Below are 25,418 nucleotides of genomic sequence, written 5' to 3'. Positions count from 1 at the left end.
ATTGTGACAGGATGATATATGACCTGCACATTCCACAGTCGCCCCCCCCCCCCCCCCCCCCCCCTCCTTCCTTCTCTCTTTTTCTTTTTGCTAAAAATATATATCTATGATATGAGTCTTAAAAGCTGATGGCCAATTTAGTATGGTGTGTTGCGGCCAAGGTCATAGAGATCTGAGTTCCTTGGTGTTCCTCCCTCGGAGGCCTGTTCTAATCTACAGAGCAAGAAGAGGGGCTCAAAGTCATTTCTCTAATTGCTTTTATAAGGTGCCCTTTTCACATGGTGTCTTCCCTGCTCATTCACTTTCATCGCCATTACAACACCTTACCTCTGCACCTGCTGGTTAGGATATGTCCATATTATACTGCTGTTGCTTTATATTAATATTACGAATCTCATATTCAGAAGGAGTGATACTTCAAACCGCAGGAATTCGACACTGCGTCGTCTTCCTTTACTCGCTTCTTCTCCTCGTCCGAAGCGTTAACCGGGTTCTGCGGGCTAAGTGTTTTGTGTATATATAGGGTTTTTTTTTCTGATTCCTTAAGTGTTGCCTCTGCATTGGTGATCTATAAGAGGCGCTGAGGTGGTGAGCAGCACAAGGTGAGGGAAGATGGAAGCAGGGGTTAAAGTATGAGAGTGAAGGCTGAGAAGGATAAGGGGAGAGGGGGATGAGATTGAGTCTAGTGCATTAAGACAGTGTATTATTTGGTGGTTCCACTTGCTTGCGTCCATTAGGGGTGGCTTCTGTGCTATTAAAGGGGTCAGCGAAGTGTGTGCACCTGTGTGTGCCCACACGTGTGTGTGTGTTTTAAGAGTTAGTAAAGTGGTCCAGTATCTTATTGAACAGGATGGGACTCCCCTGCTCTAATACTTCTTCATTTTATTGGATTGGATGGCCCCGGTTATAATTGTATTAGAGCGCTTCCCCATCTATCCTCTCCTCCTTCTCCATCTTTCTTTCAGCAGTGATCACATGTCATTCCTGGGTACGGCGTGGAAAAGAGCAGGATAGAGAAGGAGAACCTCTGCAGTTGCCAACTTTCTGTATTCACGGAGGGAAAAGTTTAACTGTTTGCCTCCATCCTTGCTCTTAGTCCTTCCTTCTTTTTTCCTTATGGCGGAAGTCCTAAAGGTCATTGTCTTGTTACAGATAGCTTGTCTTCTGGGTTTGATGGCAGGTGACAGGTGAGAGGTGTTGGCAGCAGCGGTAGTCTGAGGCATCAGGTGATGTTATCTTCACGGTGACCTTGCCGATTTCTGTCCTGAACACGTGGCTGTTTTGCGGACGCGTAGACACGAGGACGCTCACTTTGCAGCGGTTTCTCATTTTCGGAGCTTATTTACCGCGTTTCTCTCAGAATTAGCCTTTCTGTTTTAGTTGTAGCGATAGGTTGTGTGTAGCTGGGGGGCGGTAAGCACTGTCACCCTGAGCCGAGCTCTGTGGTGTTGCCTACTCAGCGATTGCTCCAGAGTTAACCAGAGAGGCTTCGCTGCCTCTCACTTTTCCTTCGCCCTTGAAGAGACCAGGAGTTGTCAGGGTCCTCATAAAAACCCTGAACGATTGCGTCTATGCGTTCTCCGTCTTTTTCTACTCCTTTTTTTCTTCTTCTCCTTCCAAAACCTGGCCATCTGTCTAATTGTTCACCTCCATCGCTTTAATGCTTTTTACATGCTTTTTCCCCCTCTTTCCAGGCAATAAACTTTATTTTCTTCGCAAGACTTCAATCTGCAGGGGGAGGGTAGGCGGGCGGGCGGGCAGGCTGCTCACCTTCTCCCTGCTGGATTTGCTCCAGTGGCCCCTCTTCAACCCCCCCTCTATCCTCCCTCTGGTCTCCCATTACTCCATCTCTCCTTTCCTTTCCCTCCATGTCTCTAGAGAAGAGGATATGTGTTCGTCAAGCTGACACCTGCTCTCATCTTCTCTGCTGGTCATACACACATAGAGAGCTATCCTGTTGAGGAGGCCTTATAGTGACCTGTTAATTATCACACTGCTGTCTCTTCTGACCTTGTTCGGAGGTAATGCCTCATTTTTCTCACAGTAAAATGAACAACTGAAGATGATTTTTTTTAAAAACATATGTGTTACAAATGAGGTTTTCCTACTATGTTGTTACTTTGGTGACCAAATATTACTTTTCAATCCACCTGCATTTATGTGCATGTATACATTGTGAAAGTGGCAAAGAGTATAAATGCACACTGCACATATAAGCAATTAAATCAGACAGTTGTCTCCTCTCACCTGTGATTACTGCTGTGTACAGATCATATAAGCAGGTACCCTATAATCATATCTATAATAGCCATAATCAGCCCTTTAATGCTCTGTAATAGCATCCATATAATGGCATAGAGTGGCATCAAGAGAATAATTCAGGCATAGATAATGGTGTGATAGCGTGGTTTTACCCTTGAGTCACAACATTGAATTTGTTGTGTGCGTGTGCGGGCGTGCGTGTGCCTCTGTATGCATGTATAAACACACCCTGGGGCAGTTAAGGTGTCTGTAAAATGCCTGAAGAATCACATTTCCATCAGAAGATGCTCTTAACCCTTTATTGTTTTCTTTGTGCTCACTGCTCCATGGAGCGTCCTTGCTGTGAGTGTCATGTGTACTTAGCTGTGCTGAGACAGACACGCTGAGGAAAGACGTTCCCATATGACACCCAGAGACAGGAGATCAGATCAGGGGAGAAGGGATGCAGGGGAGCAACACCAGTGGTGGCGGATGGCGAGCTGAACGCCTTTCCGGGTGTAATCTGAGCTGACAGTGTTCCTCTGGGATGGTGGGTGGGAGGAAGGAGGAATACCTGGTGCTACTACAGAGACCAGAGCATGAGGGATGCTCTGGAGTCTGGAGTCTACATGCTCCATGTCAATTCATGCGGCACGCACTCGTGCTAACATATGCCAGAGTCCCATGTGAGCTCATATGTTGCAGGTAGGCCGAACCTGGCTTTTTTGGTCGAGGGCCTAAAGGGAAGAGTGGGGAGAGACAGAAAGGCATGGAAAGACTGTGAGTTGACAGACTTGATGAACCCCGTTGTATGATTTTATTAAACAGATATGGTCCTTGCATGCATTTTTGCTGAGGCCTTTGCCCTGCAGCACAGTGCTACAGTAGGATGGAGGGGATGATGAATATTTAGCCTGTCTTCAGCAGTGTGTAAATGCAGCTATGCATTCACTTCTCAAGTCATTTATCTTTTTCTTCTTCTCTGCTATCTGTCTGCCAACATATGGTGTGAGATGAGCCACACACAAACACGCAGGGAGAGGACACCGTCACTACTTATGAGTTTCTTAAGAGTCTTTAGACAGGACGCTAACTGGAAACCTGGATTCTCATCAAAGTAAAAGTGGGGAAAACATGGGGACTACAAGCAAAGAGCGATCACTCTTCCAGGACTTGAATCACTGCATTGTCCTGTGAAATAAAACAGAATGCAAACATTCAGCCTCTACTTGTGATCACTATTTCCTTTGACAACAACGATTAAAATGGGCAAAAACTTTAAAAAAAAGTCTCTGAAATTTATTTTAATTTGCCGTTACGACTGTATTTTTCCGATCATATTGTTTTCTCTTTCTCAACAGCACAAAGCGAGAGTTGAAGCAATGATGTGCAACCTGGCTTCTCTGCGCAGCGTCAGGGAATTTGCTGAATCTTTCAAAGCAATGAAGCTGTAAGTATTAAACACAATGTTGTTCTTTTTCATCCCTTCCTTGTTTTGGAAATGCAGGTTGTGTGTTTTTAGGATCAAGCACGCGCGGCGTAATAGATGCCGTTTATAAATTTTGTCTCCTCTTACTCGTGCCTTTGAGGTGGTCACAACTGAATTCAGCTGGCATTTGTCCCACAAAACCACACAGTAAACGGTGATGCTCATGCAGGTGCCCTGCATATGGAAAATTGCCCTGCGTGATGTTGGACCTGGACAATCAAACAACAGGGAGAATCTCCAGTGTGGAAAACACAGGAGAAGAGCTGGTTTAAAACTGATTTGTTAATTAAAGCTATGGCAGCGTGCCCAACTAAAAAAAAATCATGGCATTTCCTATTAGTTGCTCAGACTTATTTTTAGTCTAAGAGCAGGAGAACAGTTAAGTTTAAAACGGTGGGGACTAAATAGCATCTTTTATTTAGGACTAGCAACTATTTATCTCTTTTATTATGCCATACTGAAAGGACATCTAAAATGTTACTGATGGACACCATATGGGGAAGGCCCCAGGAGTGAGTCTGTCTATTTGTGTCGATTTGCTTGACATTGGTCGAACACACTTTATGGCACTTATTTTGTGGCGGTCAGCTTTTATAGCATGTGTCTTGCGTCCCGTGGCCGCTCGTACGGTTGCTATTTTGGGGTCATAATTTCTATCATCCATACGGCTCATCCACCCGCAGGTCTCTAGGCAGGGGAGTGTGTTTTTGTGTGTGCGCAGGGGGTGTTGGTGTCAAGGGAGCCCCTTGGGGAGAGGCCGGGCAGTCATCGCCCGTAGCAGCCCCGGGGCAGGTTATGGCCATCCAGGACACGTGTCTTGGGTCACAGCCAAACCTCACGGTGGCTTCCCTCACTCTGTGTCCTATAGTTCCCTCCCCGCGCTTACATATATCCCTCCCACCCACACTCAAGTTATGCTGGCCTCCTTTCAACTCCTCAGTCCTCTCACACTTTCGTTTTTTTTTGCATATTACCGTTTTATCTGCCTTAGTTTCTCTTTCTTTCCCATTCTCTCGTGTCGTCTCTATGTCTGTGTCGTTCTCTCTCCACCTCAGTATTTTGGCAAGGTTGTATTTCTTCATTAGCCGTGCTGTTGGGGGGGGGAGTGCGGGACTCCCAGGGGACGTCAGAGTACATTAATTCTCATCAGAAGGCGAACAGAGCAGAGTGGAGGCTGGGAGCTCTGAGCTGTGAATGGCACTGGGCAGCTGTCTGAGTCTACCACCACTCTATTACTGCACGTATGTCTTCAGGCATAACATGCACAGGAGCGGCAAACACAGCACGCACAAATATGTGCATACAGACATACGCGGGCACACACACACACACACTTGTAAACACACAGAGACAAACAGACACAAACACACACACATGCTCATACGCACATGCACAATAATGCTCCTGCGCCGTGTCATTGACAGGTGAAATGTAATCAGAGTCTTTTTCTTTTCCTTCTCTCGTTTCTCACTCTCTTGCTTTTAAGTGCTTTAGTCAGTGGCTTTCACGCTGCTTTGTGTTCCATTGACCCCGATTCTGCTTTAATTGCCTGTCCATTGAAATGAAATTACCTGGATATTGATATTGTTGAATGCGGCGCAGTTTCATTGGGATGTAATTGATGGAGGACGCCACTGACAGAAGGCCCTAATACAATTTCTACTGAACGGTCCGTAATTAACACGTGGAATTTGTTTTCACCTCTGATTTGTTTTTACTGAGTTCAGTTTTAATTTCAAGCATTTAAAATGTAATAGGTGATTTGTAAAAGCTAAACAAACAAATGAATATAACGAAAAATAATATACAAACCAGACAACCTTCGTCCACAATTCTTCCATTCCTTTATATTCTCGTAAGGGTTGGATTATTTTCTTGCTCCCTTCTTATGTTGCTTCTGTAGTGCGAGTTTAAATGTGGGTCAAAATGAGTGGCGCTCTCATATCCACTGCATATGTGTTTGGAGCAAAGTGCATCGTTAACGACCAGCAGTACGAGCCAAGCTCACACAGGCAATCTCTTCCTGCTGGCCTACATTATCATAGAGGTCAGGGGTCATACCCAGGGGGGTTATTTAAAGTAAATATATAAACTGATGTCTCCCCGTTCGGTAGTTAACACCCTCGTTTGACCAGCGCTGAGATTGCACGGTGCACACAGTGTTGTGTGAGGTCTTAATGTGGACGGAGGGAATGTGGTGTGCAGCAGTAGGCCTATTAAAGACATTCATTAGACCTGCGCTTATGAGAGAGGGACTAACTGGTGGGCAGTCGAATTAACAGGCCTTTTACATTACAAGCAGACTCACCAGAGGCCCATCTGAGCTGCATGGGAGAAATCGCTGCACTGACCAGAGGAAAGTTGTTTATTTGTGGAGTTTTTTGATCACCAATTTGTGATGCTTTGTTTTTCTTTTGCCTTTACAGGTCACAGCGTGCAATTCTAAAGGGGTGTGAGTGTCGTAAGCGTTGGTTTAAATCAACAGCTGTGGTAAAAGGTTGAGAAGGTCGGGCTTTGTGTCTGTGATATTACTGCCCCTAGCCACTAAATTAGGGATGGAGCCAAGAGGTTTGCACACTGTTACTGTACTTCACACTCTATTAGACATGTGAACACTGGGGCAAAAACAACCAGTCTTTTTTTTTTGCCTACATTTAAGCTTAGAGCGATTTCTGGGCAAATTTCTGAGCATTACAGCAACTTTTACTCTCCTATCTCGTGTTATCAGGATTAAACTCAGGTCGCAGAGGTTGTTTATTTACAGATGTTCTTTTAATTAAGTGAGTCTTCCTCAATTGTTTTATTTTGGGCGAAAATTTAAATATCTCACATTCCTAGTGTGTGCGTCGCCGATAAAGCGCTGAGGTCGGCGTTCTTTAAGTTGACTTGTGCCTAGGTTGGTGCTCTTTAATGAACCTCGTGTGTTCAGAGGCCTGAAGGTGATCGTACAGTACACTACTATGTAATAGCATGGGATGGCTCATTATAGCAAGGCATAACAATTCACACATTAATTTTCCAGCATCCAGTTTTTAATTAATCCAGTAGGCAGTCTTAAACACAGGGTACACAAATTGCCTTCGGCCTCATAATTAATTCTAATGGAAGAAATTAAAAATTGGTGGGGTGTGTTTGGATTGTTCGACTGTGTTACTGTGGTTTTGAGCTCGCTGGAGCGACGCTGTCACCGACAAGGATCTCTCGCTGCCCTGACCAATCCAGCAGTCTCCTTCCCTTTCCGTGTGAGCGGGAAGCGTTGCTCAGTCGCCCACACGGATTCTGCAAGAATAAAAATGCTTTGCATGTCTCCGTCTCCTAAAACATATGCTTTCTCACTGGACCTTTTTAATAATGCCGGCTCCTTTTTTATTCCATGAGTTAGCGCGTGCTTTTTCTTTGATCTGTTTTCTTCTGCTTGGCCTTTCTGAGTCGATGTGTTGGTAGGTTTGGTTACTCAAAGTGCTTCCACAGAGCCAGTATCAACATCCATTACTTTCACCACCCCTGTGTGTTGAAACTGTTTGAGATTGCTTTTCATTGTGGTGTTGCTCTTGGATCCCAGCCAGCTGTATTCGGTATCTACAGTAGCTGTGTAGCCATAGGGAGTTGCACTGGAAACCTCTGTATCATATCAGCATTACTGATGCTCTGTCTCTGGAGACCTCTAAAGTCTACCGCACTCTGGAATAAGAAACCCCGTTTCCTCTCTCTGCTTTCATTTTTCTCTAATTCTCCTCTTTAAAAAAAATCCTCCCTCTGTCTCTCATTACATCTTCTTCATCCTGATATGGTAGGAAATCTTTTTCTTTGGCCGTTTGTTTTCACTTCACAATCAGTCAAACATGTTGTGTTTTTCTGTTTTCTCCCTCCCATAGGCCGCTGCACATTCTAGTGTGTAACGCAGCAGTGTGCACTCAGCCCTATATGCTGACTGAAGACAACCTGGAGTCCACCTTCCAGATCTGCCATCTGGGTCACTTCCTGCTAGTGCAATGTCTACAAGACGTGCTGCGTCGTTCAGCCCCAGCACGTGTCGTGGTGGTTTCCTCTGAGTCACATAGGTAAAGAAAAGGAAGATAGTTTTGTGTTAGTGAGTATAAATATGTTTGATTGTTTGTGGAGAGGTTGCTGCCTGTATCAGTGAGGTCTTTCCATATTAAAGTCACGCTGATAATTGCCCAGAACTAGCCTGTCTAGTCTTCAGGAGTTCATCGCCGGTCGTGCACTTAAAGCCGCTGCACTGGCTAGTTTTCTCGACGAGTTGACAGATAAGACTTTATGCGTATTGTCAAACATGACAGCCTCACTCACTCAAACTCATTCCTTTCCGCATGCTGTCACTGTGAATTAAACGTATCATCAGCATGATGGATGGCCTTATCAGCTAAAATTTACTTTGATCAAGTATCTGCTCTTTTATGTCTGACCCCCCTGACTCAGCCCTTTCCTCCATTTTTTTTTTCGCAAGGAACTCCAAAGGCTCAAGTTTTTCTGTTATGCAGCAGACAAGCGCAGAGTCTTGCAGTAATCTGTAAGCCCAGACCCCGAGCCATGTATTTTAGAGCCAGTCCCTGTCTGTGTGCAGCATTGATCGTGGCTTCAGTCAGTCAGACGGCCAAGCAGTGATTGATTGGAGCTCGGCAGAGTGACCTGAGACAACGCGAACATACGCAGAGTTATTCTAGCAGATCAAACAGCAGCACTATTACAGGGGCCCTCCTATGAGTTATGTTATACAGGCTGCCATGCATGATTGGGCAGGAGCAGCGGAGGGGATGGTTTGACACTCAGATTCACTTGGGGTCACTTTGCTATTACAAGCTGTAGGAAAAGTCGGAGGAAGACGGAGTAGGAAAAGCTCATGGAAGGAAAGGTTGCCGCGAAGGGAATATTGACATGTGATTGACGCAAAACTTGCTAAAGCAGTAAGAAAAGTGGGTACAGGCAAGTTTTGATTGTGTAAAAACTGTCAGGTTAGAATAAGGAAGATGTGTACTATTTTGATGTACAGTGGGGCAAAAAAGTATTTAGTCAGCCACCGATTGTGCAAGTTCCCCCACTTAAAATGATGACAGAGGTCAGTAATTTGCACCAGAGGTACACTTCAACTGTGAGAGACAGAATGTGAAAAAAAATCCATGAATTCACATGGTAGGATTTGTAAAGAATTTATTCGTAAATCAGGGTGGAAAATAAGTATTTGGTCACCTCAAACAAGGAAAATCCCTGGCTCTCACAGACCTGTAACGTCTTCTGTAAGAAGCTTTTCTGTCCCCCACTCGTTACCTGTATGAATGGCACCTGTTTGACCTCATCATCTGTATAAAAGACACCTGTCCACAGCCTCAACCAGTCAGACTCCAAACTCCGCCATGGCCAAGACCAAAGAGCTTTCGAAGGACACCAGGAAAAGAATTGTAGACCTGCACCAGACTGGGAAGAGTGAATCTACAATAGGCAAGCAGCTTGGTGTGAAAAAATCAACTGTGGGAGCAATCATCAGAAAATGGAAGACATACAAGACCACTGATAATCTCCCTCGATCTGGGGCTCCACGCAAGATCTCATCCCGTGGGGTCAAAATGATCATGAGAACGGTGAGCAAAGATCCCAGAACCACACGGGGGGACCTGGTGAATGACCTGCAGAGAGCTGGGACCAAAGTAACAAAGGTCACCATCAGTAACACACTACAACGGCAGGGAATCAAATCCCGCAGTGCCAGACGTGTTCCGCTGCTGAAGCCAGTGCATGTCCAGGCCTGTCTGAAGTTTGCCAGAGAGCACATGGATGATACAGCAGAGGATTGGGAGAATGTCATGTGGTCAGATGAAACCAAAGTAGAACTTTTTGGTATAAACTCAACTCGTCGTGTTTGCAGGAAGAAGAATACTGAGTTGCATCCCAAGAACACCATACCTACTGTGAAGCATCGGGGTGGAAACATCATGCTATGGGGCTGTTTTTCTGCCAAGGGGACAGGACGACTGATCCGTGTTAAGGACAGAATGAATGGGGCCAAGTATCGTGAGATTTTGAGCCAAAACCTCCTTCCATCAGTGAGAACTTTGAAGATGAAACGAGGCTGGGTCTTCCAACATGACAATGATCCAAAACACACCGCCCGGGCAACAAAGGAGTGGCTCCGTAAGAAGCATTTGAAAGTCCTGGAGTGGCCTAGCCAGTCTCCAGACCTCAACCCCATAGAAAATCTGTGGCGGGAGTTGAAAGTCCGTGTTGCTCGGCGACAGCCCCAAAACATCACTGCTCTTGAGAAGATCTGCATGGAGGAATGGGCCAAAATACCAGCTACTGTGTGTGCAAACCTGGTAAAGACCTATAGTAAACGTTTGACCTCTGTTATTGCCAACAAAGGTTATGTTACAAAGTATTGAGTTGTATTTTTGTTATTGACCAAATACTTATTTTCCACCCTGATTTACGAATAAATTCTTTACAAATCCTACCATGTGAATTCATGGATTTTTTTTTCACATTCTGTCTCTCACAGTTGAAGTGTACCTCTGGTGCAAATTACTGACCTCTGTCATCATTTTAAGTGGGGGAACTTGCACAATCGGTGGCTGACTAAATACTTTTTTGCCCCACTGTATTTGCAGTGGTAAGAATGCACAGGTATTCTCCTTACCTTTCACCCTACAGTTTGCTCTCCTTTCCTGCCTCCCAAACACTGCCTCTCTCCTTCTGTCCTCAACAATCAGCAGTGGCTTTAACCCCTTCAAAGCAGGCTAAAGCAGAACCAGAGAGAGTCAGTTACACACTAACACAGACTAGAGAGAAGGAATAAAGGAGCAAAAGTAGACAATATCTCATATTGCATCTTCCATTCTGTCCACCTCATTCCAGACCTATATTACATCCACTGAAGTCCCTCCCTTTTTTGCTTGTGTTATTTTCACTTTCCGCTGATTTCATGTTTACTTACTTAGCCTCCCCTCACAGGCAGTGGGTGACCCATGACCTGGCAGTATATTGTATTCCCTAAGCCCCTTGTCCGCTTGGTAAAGCAGTGACCTGTAAGGGACAGGAATGGAAAAGATGGACGCAGGAGTAATGGCTGGACACTTTATCAGTTTCCACCACAGGGGCTTACTGTGGAATTGACCCAATACAGGTTTACTTTACTCTGGTACTGCATCAGATCTGGTCAAACGAGAGATCATATCCTTAATGAAATTACCTCTGAAATATCTAAGCTGCAGCTCAGAGACGGTAAACGACATGTTTGAAAACCAAAATCTCGACATTAATATCGCCGCGAGACCTCATTCGATTGTAACGAGGCACAGCTTCGGCTTGTCGTGCAAACAAGTTTTGATTTACAAAAAAAAAAAAGAAAAAAGGCTTTAGCGTCGAGGCAATTGATTTATTAACCTCTACTTGCTGAAGTAGTTACGAAGTTGCAGCACATGAAATGAAAAGCCTGCAGATGTTGTAATTTAGCCAAGCAAGGATGTTGCGGAAGGCGACAGTAAACAGGAGGCAGCGAGCTTGTAAAATCACAACAAGGAAACCAGGTGACATTTTGATTGGTTGTTTTCTAATGACTGGATTAATATGTAGGATGTGTTCCGCTGGTTTGGAGCCTCATCCCGCGCCTCTCACACATACGTACACACACAGACGCAATAAATACACAGTGTAGTTTTCGTGTATTGAGATTTTTGCGCGAGCGTGTAATAACACAACGAGTAGTGTAATGTTTAAGGGGCCTTGTCAAACATCTGGATTTTAACAGCTCTGTCGCAGGCAATTAAAGAACATCATGTCACGTCTTTGATTTGTATGCAGAAAGCGCCACACATCTGCCGGCGGAAAGCCTACGCGCAGGCCGAGGCAGACTCACACTGACTACTCTTAATGCAAACTATCTTTTCAGGTTCACAGACCTCCTAGACTCATGTGGCAAAGTGGACCTGGCGCTGCTGTCCCCCTCAAAGAAGGACTATTGGTCCATGCTGGCTTACAACCGCGCCAAACTCTGCAACATCCTCTTCAGCAACGAGCTCCACCGGCGGCTTTCGCCTTATGGTGTCACCTCCAACGCATTGCATCCTGGGAACATGATGTACACCTCCATACACCGGAGCTGGTGGCTGATGACCTTTCTCTTCACGTTGGTCAGACCTTTCACAAAGTCTATGGTAAGCGAGAGAAGAAGCTCGGAGAAAGTGTTATATCACCTCATGAGTGCGCAGGCCGTAGCTCAGCCTGCCCGAAGGCTCGCTGAAACGCTCGACTGGTTAACATTTGACATTACTTTTCATTGTGCCGGAGTAATTCTGCAGCTAGTTATATTTTTCTAAATGCAAAGCCAGTCTGTGAATTTGTGACTCTCATATAGCGCTTACAGAGCCGGTGTATTTGTCTTGGCACATTTCTGGGAGAGAGGACAGGAACAGGATGGAGAGGGGTAGATCTGCTGAAGGCTCAGGGAAAGAGTCTGGGTTTAATAGATAGAGAGATATTTGTGGTTTGTTTTCCTCTTCTGCATGGCACTGTTTGTTTAACCCTGAAAGACAGTTTTCTATCCTCTCAGTACTCTATGCCAGAGAACTGCGACTATTATAGGCTGCTGTTAATGCCTAATCCCAGCCCTAGCTCCTATGCAGTTAAGTACTAAAATAAAAAAAGTTCTGTGCCTAATACATTTTTACTGAATGTGGCAGCTCTTTGTTGTCGCAGTGATTTAAGTTTCCCCGACCAATCAGTATATTTTGGATGGGTATAGTTTTGTGCGGGGTGCCATTGCAAGGCCACTGCTGTTTTACAGACACAAGCGCACAGTATAGGAGAACCTCTAGCATCTGTACCTGAGTTGTGGCTGATCTGAGAACTCCTACTCAGTTCTGGAAGGATGGCATTAAGGAAGGATTTTGAGTTTGGCTCAGCACTTTTGTGATACAGTGTCTTTTTGGGGGATTACAGTAATGAAGCTGCCCAGCACTACTTCAGCTATACACACATGCATACAGCATCCGCTGTGGCATCTGGTTGGATCATAAGATATCGGACAACTTACAGCTAAACTCCCGTGAAGGGTTTAACCTTTCCAGTGTGGCTCAGACGCCAACTGTTGTGAATGTGTAAGCATCTGCATGATTTGTATGTGTGGGAACGTTTTAATAGCACGTGTGTGTGTGCGCACGAGATGATATAAGGTGCCTGAGGTTAACGTCCTCACACGCTTTAGATATGAACGATAAAATCCAGCACCGTGATTTATTTCAGTCCATATTGTGTCCTGTGCTCTCTAAGACTTTTCAATGGATAGCAGCACTCTACCCTTTAGGCTCCATAGCCTCCTAATATATGCTTTAGTTTGACTATTACATCTTTCCATTAGCTGTTCTTCATACTTTATCAATTTAGTGTTTGCACTGAAGTGAAAATGTGATGTTGAAAGGCAGCGTGGTGGAGTTTTAGTGAAGCGTTGTTCTGATCCATCATGTTTGACAGACACAAGGCCTCGGGCCGTCATTTGTCTCTCCGCCATTTGACATAGGATGAGAGATGAGAGGAACGGCTCCTCAGCACCTTTTTGCAAAATGCCAGGCTGAGTATTTCCTCAGTTTGACTTTTTCTGTCACAAAGCACTCTTTTGCGTCCCGTCTCTTTATTTTAGAATTAATTTTTTAATCACTTCGTCTCATGTTTCATTCTTAAAAGCCAAAGTTTGTCCAGCATTCCTTTTAATCCCATTATTTGGAATGCTACCCTAGTCTGGATGATACTTCTGTGTATTTTTTCATGTATCTTAAGGAATGGGTGCTAACGTTTTAGGAGCAAGCACACACAACCAATTAGCAGAGGGTTTTCTTTTTCTTTTTTTTTATTTTATATGTCATTAATTTAATGAAGTGTAGATGTTAGTAAATATTAAAGGACAAAGGTAGAGCTAGTAATTAAATTCTGGTGTGCTGACACAGCGATTAGCTAAAACCCATGTCTGATAAAGGCCACACGCAGACACACAGCCTTACGCACAGACTCACACAGATACACAGACGCACCCCTAAGCTGAGCATTTGCTCTTATTTAAATCTGGGCTTGATAAGGCCCCTGAAAGTGTATCCTCTTTAAAATCCCACTCCTCACTCCTTCTGCCCCCACATTAAGGGCTTAATAAAACAGTGATATTATTTCAGTTATTGGTTGCGGGGATATGAAGATGCTATCGCTTTAATTGCTTGCGTACGCTTGCGGGATCCATGGAGATTGTTCTGGGATGCAAACATAAGCAGAATGTTGACTCCAAAAAACAATCACAAAGCCCCCATGTGTGTTCTTGCGCAAATAACCAGCCCCTCATTTAAAGCACAGGTTTGATTTATATGAGCACAGGTGGGGTAAAATAGAGCTTTTCAACACGAACAGACACACACGGACACGCACACGCATGAATTCGCTACACAGAGACGGCTGGAACACCTGGAGCTACGCGTGATCCCAAGTCATTAATCGACCGCTATTGTAAAGGTGATCAAATGTCATGTAGGGCTATATGTGCCGTGGTCGGTCATTTAATCACACCCATGTTTTCGCCCCTTATTAATTGTTTCCTGCTCTTTTATGTTATCTTTGAACTTGCACGCTTTTTTTGTGTGTCTTTTCTCGTTGCCGTACTTTGGTCCCGTCTAATCAAAACATGCGCGACTTCCTCGCTTTTGCATTCCTTGTGTTGTGGTTTGAACTTAAGAGAAAGAAACTTCTCTATTAGCAGGGAGCCCCAGCCCACTCTGCTATTGATGCACAGAGCTGATTCAATTTTGCTGAGTTGAGAAAGACATCTATAAAGAGCCATGACATTTTAATCAGCCAAACTATCTCTCACTAACATCATGTTCCCCTCCCTGTGCCTTGATCTACTTATCAGAGATTGTGCAACCAGGCCTGTAACTCCTGTTTCTTTAATTCAGCGTGTTTAGTGTGGGAGTTTTGCCTGTGTCCTTTGGTGTGATTATCAGCACCAAATGATCTGGCCTGAAGTTGTGTGTGTGTGTGTGTGTGTGTATGTGTGACAGAGAGAGAGACCTAAGAGAGAGCGAGAGAGGCAAAAAAAATCTGCTATCAAGTGATGTAGTTAGAGCAATTTAATGCAGAAAAGTTTGATTGATGCAGATCTTGGTCGATTTATTTGATCAAACATTGTAGGATTTGTGGGTCTTTCTAGATTGTAGATGGTTTCCTTTGAATCTGAACTCTGGGCACACTTTTAAACAGCACATAATGAATTTCAGTGACTGTTGCAGTTATTAATTTGGCTGTAACCTTTGTGAAGTTGTCACCGTCCTGTCATGCTGGATCGCTGACCCTGTGACATTTTGTTGACTGACTGATTGCTCCCTCAAGATCGGTATACCCTCAGGCTCTGAGCAGCTGGGCTCAGCCTATACCCATCAAATATATACCTTAACTATAGGCAGAGACAGTGCTGAGCTGAATGAAGACCAGTGTGTGGGCAGTGGCTCCAGTACATCATCCACTGTAATGGGTAAAGAGAGGGGAGGGGTGCTGTGGGCACAGGCCTAAGAGGCTCTACTGGTCCAATCAGACGCCTCGATTCTCCCAGAGGCCGGTTTCATCAGCGCTCACGCCTAGTCCCATGCTTCTTAGCGTTTTTGCATGATTATTTTACCCAAGATCCTGCCTCGGGCACCCAGCCACCTTTTTACATATGCACAAGCTGAACTTTTGACCAGGCACCAGCAGTCAGTGGTTCAGGCACGAGATGTGGGACTGGCGTTGCCTCCTTCTCAGCTGAGCCTTGCCTAATGTGACCAGGAGCTCAATCCTGCAGCTTGGGGGTTAACCCAAGAGACAAATCCTGCAAGAGAGACATCAGCATTACCATTTAGCAGACACACCGTAGAATGGTTGGTTGGTGCTATGTGTGAGTACAGCAGGCACTGTTACTTCGGTATCAGTTTCTCTCCTGCAGCCAGACATAAGGTCAGATGCTCCATCTCCTATCTGGTGTAGCCCAAAGAGGCGGGCAGCTTTGCTGTACACCTAGAAAGCCTGTGTGTATGTGTGTGTGCTGCTCAACCATGTGGAAAGAAAGAGGAGCAGAGGTCCCAATCTCCTCGCCCGCCCCCCCACCCTTCTTCACTGTGAGGTTAGATGAGCTGCCAGGCCGTTGTAATAGAGTCCTCTTGGATGATTAGGGGCTACACAGGAGGGGGTCAGCTCCAGCCTGACTGGAAACACTGTGTAGGTTTCTCTTTAGTGGGGTAGAGAGAATATTACATATTATGCCAACTGGCATGAGGTTCACACGCTCTGTCATGAGTCAGATTTCCTTTAGAGGCCATGTTTTAGACCATTTTTGAAGAACTAGATATAATCAATGTGATATTCCTGCGAGATGTATCCTGCCGTGCTGCTGCACTACGTAGAGAGAGACATCAGCGGGCAGTGAGAAACAAGATGTGTTGGTGTGGCATGATAAAAGCATACAATCCTATTTGCCTGTATTGACATGTGTGTTCTGCCCAATCCTGTTACTGGGATTATTGGCCATGGAGATACCATTTCATTAAAGAAAACACACAAATGCTCAGGCACACACACACACACACACACACGCGCACACACACACACGCACGCACAGTGGGCGCACAGAGATGGCCTGAGGCCTGGTTATGTGCTCCATTGCACAGGGAAACTGTGTAAATGGTTTATTGTGGATGAGTTGATGTGATGGAAAGCGTGTCTGGATCAATAAAGAACCAATCAAATGCTGACAGTCTGCTGCTGTATGCAGTCAGTCATTCACCCCTCATGCCTGCGTACAGTTATACAACATGAGTGTGAAGGAAGGATGAACAATATCCCTGTTGAAAACAGAAGAAGTTTAAGAAGAAAAGAAGTAATTTCTCAACAATGAAACAAACAAAAAAAAGCTTAAGTCTGCAAAAGATTGTCACTTTTTTTTTTTTTTTTTGCGTGCATGAGTTCTGCATGTACCTCTTTCTAAGACGTGTTTCTGTGACTGGCTAAGATTTGTTTGTGAAGAAACATCATTTAAAGAATCAACCACATCCTCTGCTCCTCCAGCTCCAGACACCTCAGGGAGACCATTAGGACGGCTCCCCAGCTGGGGTTGTCTGAGTCGGGGCTGAGTCTGAGTTGGGGCTGGGCTAAATTACCCCAGAGCTACAGGTCAGAACCAGCTAGACCCTGACTGCCAAGGGACACTCTCTCTAATAGAAGGGATCAGAACAGGCCAAAGAGCCAGAAAGTGACCTGGCCAGAGAGACATCCTTACTCACTTACCCTCTACTCTTCCACATCGCCTCCTTCACCCTTGGTCTCTCATAGCTTTAGAGCTTCAGAGCTTTTCTCCTGTAACCCTCAGAGAGGAGCGATGTAACCTATCACCTCTTTCTCACTCATCCACTGGTACCGTTTTCCTGTTGCTGACCCTCACAACTTGACACACGCACACACACATGCACGCACCACTCCCTCCCTTCTTTGTTGTCACACAGAGCTGATGGACTATTTTTCAAATTGATTTCAAAAATGTACATAAGCAGCCGATCCCCTAGCCCAGATTACCTATTGATTTTTAATATGAAAAGCTCATTATATAAGCAGGAACTGCAACACAAAAAGCTAGCCAACCTTTGCATAAATCCTTTAATTGAATTTCCAGAGCCCGTGGTTCTACATTTTTTAATTAAATCCATTTCTTTTTTTAAGGGTTGCTGTGTAATTTGCATGCTGTGAAGTGGGTGCTGTCCCAGATAAAGTGCCATTGATCCTTATTAAGGCTCACCTCTGGGCTCGCTGAAAACCAACCGCAGAAATTAAATGTGCTCATGGTGCATACACTTATTGCCCGCATGATAGGATTAGAGGCGGAGAGAGAGAGCGAGAGAGAGAGAGAAGGAGTGATGGGGCAAGAGGTGGTGCAGGAGGAGGGGGTGGGGGGGCGTTATTATTAATAGTTGTTCATATTAATGTAATATTTCACCTGTCCTTCTGTGGGATGAGATTGTGAGGATGCTGTTTGTACTGTAAATACAGCTCTGTTTAGGTTTCGTTCTGGTTTCTTTTCAAACGTACTCGGGCCCGGCGGTCTCTGCCTGGGGTCGCTGTGAGTTCACCTGCTCTCCAGATTAAAGCAAAAAAATCTGCTTGTCTTTGTCTAACAAATACACGCATTGCAAACATGCACGTTTTGTTTTTATTTATTTTGTTTTTAAAAAAATGAAGCGAGGATGTGAGCATGTTTTAATTGAATCAATGATCATATCGCTCATTGATGCTTATTTAGAAGTAGAGGGCGTTCGACTAACTTTATAGGGATTAAATGATGCTTAATTTTCTCGTCTTTACCCCACTTAACATGTGTGCAGAGGTGCAGGTGTGAGATGTTTTTTTCTTTTTTAAATACTGCATTTGTTCTGTGTGGTAGCTGGTAAGGCAGGCCTCCCCTTTCTTGTCTTCCCGTGCTGCTGTATGCAGACGGTGGAGTAAATCAATAGGGATTAACCTGTGACCTCAGTCACATACTTATAGCCCAGTCCTCGCTGCTCACACATCTCTCATCAGTTTCACTTAAACACTGCACCTCACTCAATAAGGCACCACACGCTAATTCATTTCAAAGATGGAGAGACCTCTCTTTTGCGATAATCACACACAACACACACTCACACTCAAACACATATGCACATACTAAAAAGCTAAAGCACATGACCGAATAAACAAAAAACAAAAAAACAAAAGCTAATCTAACAGGATGCAGCAAAGAAGAGTTTTGGATGACTAATACATCACATTAAAATATTTTTTTTTTTATGTTTTCTATATGTATGCTGCATGTGCAATGAGGTAAAGGCTTCAGCTCATTATTATTTCTTTCATTATTGGGGAATCTGATGATTATCCTTAAACCAACCGCATAGTCATATGGTCTATGAAATGGGAAAAATGTAAATAAATAAAAGACTGAGATAAATGTGATGTCTTCAAATGTTTTGTGTTCTCCAGTCATCCGAAAAAAAAAATTGCTATCTGGGAAGAAAGCCATGAAATATTCACGCTGAAGATTGAGCGACTGCTTGCTGTTAACTTAACTGATTTAGATATTTTCTAATTAGTTTTCTGCTATTTTGATTGATCAGCTGGTGAATATTATTTGAAAAAAATCAAAACATGATGTAAAAAAAAATGGAAAAGGAAAAAAGTTAAGTTCAACTTGATTTGTATTAAAATTTTAAGTTAGAACCACAACAAGGAATTTGCCTGGAAACAGCTGAGAATTTAAATGAAACTGTTTTATTAAATTTTTGGGTGAACTGACCCTTTAAATCCTGGGTCTGCTGTTTTTCCTTAAAATATAGACAGCTGTAAGAAAGGTGGATGGGACTTAGTTCACTCTGTTGAATGTCCTTGAACGCAGTGGATATCCGGCATGTCTGACTTTGTTTTTTGTACAGCTACATACCTTCACACTCTTCTTTTCTCCGTCTTCCTCTTGAAACATTGACACCGGCTGACTGATTGGTCTGATGTCTGTCTGTCTGTCTGTGACAATGTGCGTGTTTGTGTGGCATGCATGTGTGCGCGTGTTGAGTGGTGCAGTGTCAGCAGTATGTGGTGCGAGTATTGACCCAGACCTGTCCTCTGCTCTGACTGGCTCTTGTCCCTAAGTTGTCATCTCTCTCTCTCTCTCTTGCATTCTCTTTCTTCCTGTCTGCCTTTTTGTTCTTTTCATAGTGGATCCCTTCATGGTTGATCTCCTCATGCATCGATCAGTGTTTTGTCACCTTTTTAGTCACTGCATTCAGCGTACCGACTAGTGTCAAGCAGGCTAATATGCTATAAATGAGAGGTGTGGAAGATCGGGTAAAACACAGAAGGGAGGAGCCTTTCTTCCGTGTCAGTCTTTTAGTTATTTTTTTTCACTGTTTCGAGTGTGGTCTCATTTTTTGCCCTCTTTTTCTGTGCAGAGCAGAAACAAACAGTATCTACTCACTCAGGTGTGTGAGGTGCTGGCCAAAAACGGGAGCTCTGATTTCCCCCAGATCATATCATAATCCACTCAGTCAGACTAACACAGCTCGGCTCCTTTTTTGTCCAAAAGGAACCAACCAACCATACATATTTACGCTCGCACACGTATAGAGCACATCCTAAATGCCTGTGGTTGGACGCCCTGCTCTCCCACCGTCGCCGCCACCACACACACCGAGGTTAGACCACTCTATATGCTATTGATTGCACTGCTGTTGCATGTTGTGCTCAATCACGAGTTCCATGCGTCTACCGTTGTCCTCTCCCACCTGGCCCATTAGATTAGGCTAATGCATTCAACCATTGATTAATCATTACACTCAGACCTGATCAGCCAATCGCCTACCTGGTTTGACTCTACTTGACCCGTGGACCCTGGCTCTCGTGTCATGTGGCCGGCTCTAACGCGTTAAAAGCACATGCAGCTCACAGCTCCATCTGATATGTATTATGTTAGGGTTATGGGAGGCGCGATTCAGATGGGTTCACTACCTGTATCACATTCAATACTGCGCATTTCCATGCATTTCCTAATCACATGCAACAGAGAGCTATAGATTGTATCATCGAGCACATTACTGTTGGAACGCTGATCTCAAAAGTTAACATGAATGAGCTTGAAACAGTGCAAGCAAGTGTGAAAACACTCCTCAGTCCCTCCTTGCACTGCTACAACAGGTCTAACTATTGGTTTCTCTGGTGATATCATGCTGTTGCTGAGGGAATCACAAGCAGGCTTCCGTAGATTGGGCTTTTCCAGCGCATCGCACAGTGGTGGTTTGGGACCTGGAGAGTTTGGAGGCAGGGTCAATGCCTTGGGCTCTTTGTCGTTTTCCTCGAGCCCTTCCTCAACAGCTTTTGCAGGGCAGGTGTTGTGTTTGGGGAGGCTGCTGCTGTAGTAAGGGAGTACTGCTGCCTCGGGGGGAGGGGGGAAGTGGGGTTGTCGGGTCTGCTATGATGTGCAGTTTGCTGCACTGTGTCAAAGTAAAATCCATATGAATGCTCGAGTCCCGGGATTTCTCATCAAGAACTAGAGGGACAGGTTTACTTGCCGTCACTCGTCAGTGGGTTTAATGTTGTAGCTGCTTAGTATACTCCTCCTTAACCGCTGAACATGTGTACTCTTTAGTTCGGTCTTATAGTTTACTGTCTGTGGCATGCTGTTTTATACAGCTCTGACAGCTACTAGAGACGCAAGTTATGCTGAAAATGAAGCTTTTTACACACAAAACAAATGATTAGTAAATAAAATGTGATAAATTGCCAGGATGAAATTGCTCAGCAGCATTCAGGTGGTTAAAGAGCACCCCGCTGATTTAGCATTGTACCTCTACAATATTTAAAGACCCACAGTAAAGACTCCCTTGGTGCCTATATTACCCAAAAAGAGTTTGCTCAGATATACGGATGTTTTTACTCTCTTTGCTAACGTGGCCACGGGTCGCTAGGTTTAAACGCAGACGAAGAGTGTTAGTATCTTTCCAAAACCTACACTTCATTCCCAACTGTTGAAACATCCACTAATATAAAATATAAAATCATAACCCTGACAGGCACACTTCTGCTGCACGTTGAGCACTTTTGAGACAGTATGGTGAGTAAATCTTTAAATACTTTATTTTCAGTGTTTCAACTCTTACCTTACTTTGCGCGCATTTCTCCCACCTCGTTTAGGTGTGACTAAGCCACACTTTGCAAATGCACACACAGTAAACTAAAATGAGAAATTCTCTCTGTTGGCTCTATGCAGCCATCAGTTATTATTCTTTCACCTTGGCAAGTTGTTTGTAAGTAATCATACACTAAGTCCTCCTCTTTTTTTCCACTCCCTTCCTCCTGTTTTGTGCTGTTTTCCTTCTTCCACACCCCTGTCTACAGTATTGAGTCAGTCAGTGAGGAATAGCTGTTTTAGGGACAGCCCTATTGATGTGTGTGTGTGCGTGCGTGCGTGCCTGTGCGTGTGGGATGTGAAGCACCAGGCTGAGTGATCGGGGATAGATGTCCTTATTGGATATGAGCTGGCTACTCCGTGGTTCTGCATTAAATTTGTATTGAATAGGAAATTAATGAATGGATAACTTTATTGATGTTTTGGTATTGAACATATAAACAAAATGTTCTTTTGAAGCATTGTGTGAGCGCTGCACCCCAGGGGGGGAGGGAGTGGTCCCAGTTGTGCTTAAGAAAGAATAAGTCCATGTTAAGTCCATAGTGCATTGGAAAAGAGAGCAGATAGATCAATGGGAGCTTGCTGCTTGAGACACACTTTAATTGTGTTGTTTTCTTTCAGATTTCTGTCCTCCCACATCCATCTCAGTGCAGCGGTGACAGATTTGATATGTATTGCAGTCAGTGTCATGAAGACAGATATGAATTTATTGAACATTTTCAAAAAGGGATTTGTTCAGCTTTTATTTGTAAACCCATATGGACTAAAAGGGGGATGTAGTTATAGTGGAGTGTTTGTCAAACGGACTGTTTCTTTATGTTTTCTGTAACTTTTTTTCTTTTTTGGTAAGTGCTCCGATGCCTTTTGGTGTAGCTTGAATCAATGCTGCGCTGCCGCAATCAAACACGTACAACTTCCTCAAAGTGGAGTCGGACTGATTCTTTCCCAGCGAGTTGGATGGGAACAGATCAAAGAGATGAGAGATGGCGAGTGGAGGAAACTTGTTTAATTAAAATGAAGTGATGAAGGGGGGGCGGGGGATAGAGGGATGTTCTTTGATGCGTGCTCTGGATGCACCGTATACGTTATTCAGTTATATTACTCACGATTTTTGTTTAAGAGGTTCCAGCTGAGGGTGGGACGGTAGGAGGTGTTGCAGACGCAGGGAAAGAGGGAAGGAAGGGGCGAGCTTGATGAAGTTTCTGATTATCCAGCCTCCTCTGGCACAGGGAAGAATTACTGAATGCCATTTGGGTCAGTGCTCTTTATGGAACTACATTTATGAAATACATCTCTCCCCCTCTTTCTTTCACTCTTTCCACCTCTCCCTTTTTGTAACTCTCCCTTCCTCCCTCCCTCACTTCTAATTGGCGATGCAATAAAGGTGTGTGGGGTCAGTGGTTCTTCAAGGTGAGACTGCATGTGTGTCTCTCTCTCTTTCTCTGGTGTTCTTCTCCAGACACACAGGCAAGCGGCAGTCGTTCCTGCCGCTCCAATCTCACATTTTCTGCCGTGCTCACAGAAACCAAAGGCCTAAATCCACCGTCTGCACCTTAAATAACTTAACTAATGCCGCGCCATCTTTTCTCTGTAATAAATGGCCCTATCATTGGAGAGCTCCGTGCTTACCGCCCTGCCCTCCTCTCTCAGCTCTGCTCTGCGTCCTTGTGCCAGCCTGGTAAGCCAGAGGGCACGCTGTGGGTGGATCAGAGACAGCTTCTCTGCCAACACACCCAGTGGGAGAGACCCTGCCAAGGGTGCCAAGGCCTCAAGAGAGGGAAAAAGGGGAAGATGAGAAGGTTTGATTTTGGAGGAGATGATTGAAGCGAATGGGGGAAGAAATGAGGTAAAAAAAAAAGAAGCAAGAAACAGAACGACTGGTGGTGTGAAGTTTGACGGAGAATATGCAGGATATGCATCACAGAGGGATAACATAATAACTTTTTTTTTTTTGAGGTCCTCACCATACTTGTGTATTTATTTGCTTTAAAGGTCCCAAACTATTGCAACGCCACAAGTTCCACACAGGCTCTTTGTGAAGATTGCACTGACCCAGTACCATTTTAGGCCAGTAGGGGTCATTGTAGTTCAACTGACTGAGCAGAGAACTCTCATCAGTGATTGTTACATCTGCGGTTCATTTGCAAACGCAACTCTGCTGTCAAGGGCTCTCATGCACATTTATTAAAAAACACATATATATTTATATTGTGCTGCACTTTCCGATAATAATCGGATGCCTTTTACTTCCGGTAATCTTTGCAGGTGATCTGGGGTCAGTACTGTTACTACTGACAGAGAGCTCAGTGCCTGTTTACCTGAAAATACCCGAAATGAGGCATGCACCCCAAAAAAACCAAGACACCACCTTCTGCTTCGCATGCCGATGCAGCCTAATTGATTCAGCACTTGAGCTGGTAATTTAATGTCCAGGATGAGGAAGCCTCTGTGAAGTCTTTGCCTGCAGGTATTGTTGGAGACACCAGTGTTGAGAAATAATTGCAGAGTCACTTGTTTTCTTTCACCAGGGCTAAGAGGAAACAAAAATCCTAGTTTCTGTCTGCATGCAAACTAATATTTCTTAAAGTAAATTACACAGTTCTGCCTGCAGATAGTGTCTGAATGTAAAGACAATAGAAGTGACTTGTAATGCTGAAAATTTGAAGGTGTAATAACATATAAACTCTGTTTTTGACCAATCTAAACTCTTGGTATCCACCCTTAATTTATGTATACAAATTAAGCATGCCACTGCTGCCATTGACCTCCAGTAGATGAATATTAGATGAAGCAGCAGCCAATATTTGAATAGCTGAGTTCAGGACGGCAACGATTTTAATGGCAGCAAGCAGCCATTAACAGTATATCTGAAAATAGACAGAGTATTTTTCCATAGATCATTAATGACGGAAAATCTATCTCTCTTTCCTTCCCCCCATCATTCAATATATATCTCTCCTTTCCTCTCTTCGTATTTTTCTACCTTTACTATATTTCACCCATGTCATTCTGTATTTGTGCCCGAGCTCGAGCTCATTCCTGCTTCCAACAGCGAGAGAGAGAGAAAGAGAGGCCTTTCAGAGCTTCCTATTAAAATGCACCAGATATTGGAATAGAGGCTGCTAATGTCTGTTTAGTATATAATCCACGTTCCCTCCTCCCATATTCCTTGTTATTCTAGTTTAGTGCTGTAATCAAGCAGGGCTTGCCAATAAAGTTTATTGTACGGAGCTAAGTGTCAATATCACACACACACCCAGGGCAGAGAGGTCCCTTTAATTAGAAAAGGAGAGAGAAGAGGCTGTGTGTGTGTGTGTGTGTGTGTCTGTGAATACCTGTGCATGTGTATGCGTGCATTTATTTGTATGTTCAGATTTCTTTGTTGATTTTAGCCATCATAGACTATAAATGGCATTCAGCGTTAACAGCAGGCCCGTTCTTTTAAAATGTATGGAGGGAAAAAACAAAAACAAAAAATATGACGCTGGGGAAAAAAAAAGAAAAAAAAGAAAATCATAAATGTGACACCAACTTTAAAAATTTCACTGCTTTTATGAACAAATCAATTCTAGCTTTACATGACTATTGAGCCTAGATGTTTTGAATCTATGTCAACGCTGAACAAACAATAATCCCCGCTATATGAAGTATTGATTAGACCTGCTCCCTCTCTGTGTGGCTTTATTAAAGGTACAGTTGTTTAGGTCTTTATGATGATGGTATAACCTGATGGGAGAAAACTTGCACAACTACAGTGGGCTACCTCCAGATGACAAAATAAAAAGAAAAGACACTCTTTTTGCAGATGAGCAACTCTGGCTTTAATCGTTTCTCCACTGCGACAATAAAAATGTTGACATTTTCAGCCCGCGTGTAATCCAGAGTAATGTTTTCTCCGATTGGAAGCTTCTTTCATTTTTCTCTCTGGCTTGATTTTTTTCTTTCTCCACTCGTCTCCTCCTCCTATTA

The 25,418-nt window shown here is 44.1% G+C and overlaps 1 protein-coding gene across 1 annotated transcript in view; it reads left to right on the top strand.

Moving 5' to 3' along the window:
* Positions 1-25,418, top strand: part of wwox (WW domain containing oxidoreductase) — a 138,417-nt gene that overhangs the window by 38,901 nt on the left and 74,098 nt on the right. Inside the window, exons 6-8 of the mRNA XM_085165327.1 lie at positions 3,603-3,691; positions 7,606-7,791; positions 11,631-11,895. Coding sequence (XP_085021453.1) covers positions 3,603-3,691; positions 7,606-7,791; positions 11,631-11,895 — 540 coding nt within the window. The remainder of the gene's footprint in view (positions 1-3,602; positions 3,692-7,605; positions 7,792-11,630; positions 11,896-25,418) is intronic.

The sequence above is a fragment of the Neolamprologus multifasciatus genome, chromosome 7 (assembly GCF_963576455.1).
Source record: "Neolamprologus multifasciatus chromosome 7, fNeoMul1.2, whole genome shotgun sequence".
NCBI classification, from domain to species: Eukaryota; Metazoa; Chordata; class Actinopteri; order Cichliformes; family Cichlidae; genus Neolamprologus; species Neolamprologus multifasciatus.
This window is presented reverse-complemented; position numbering and strand designations above follow the sequence as displayed.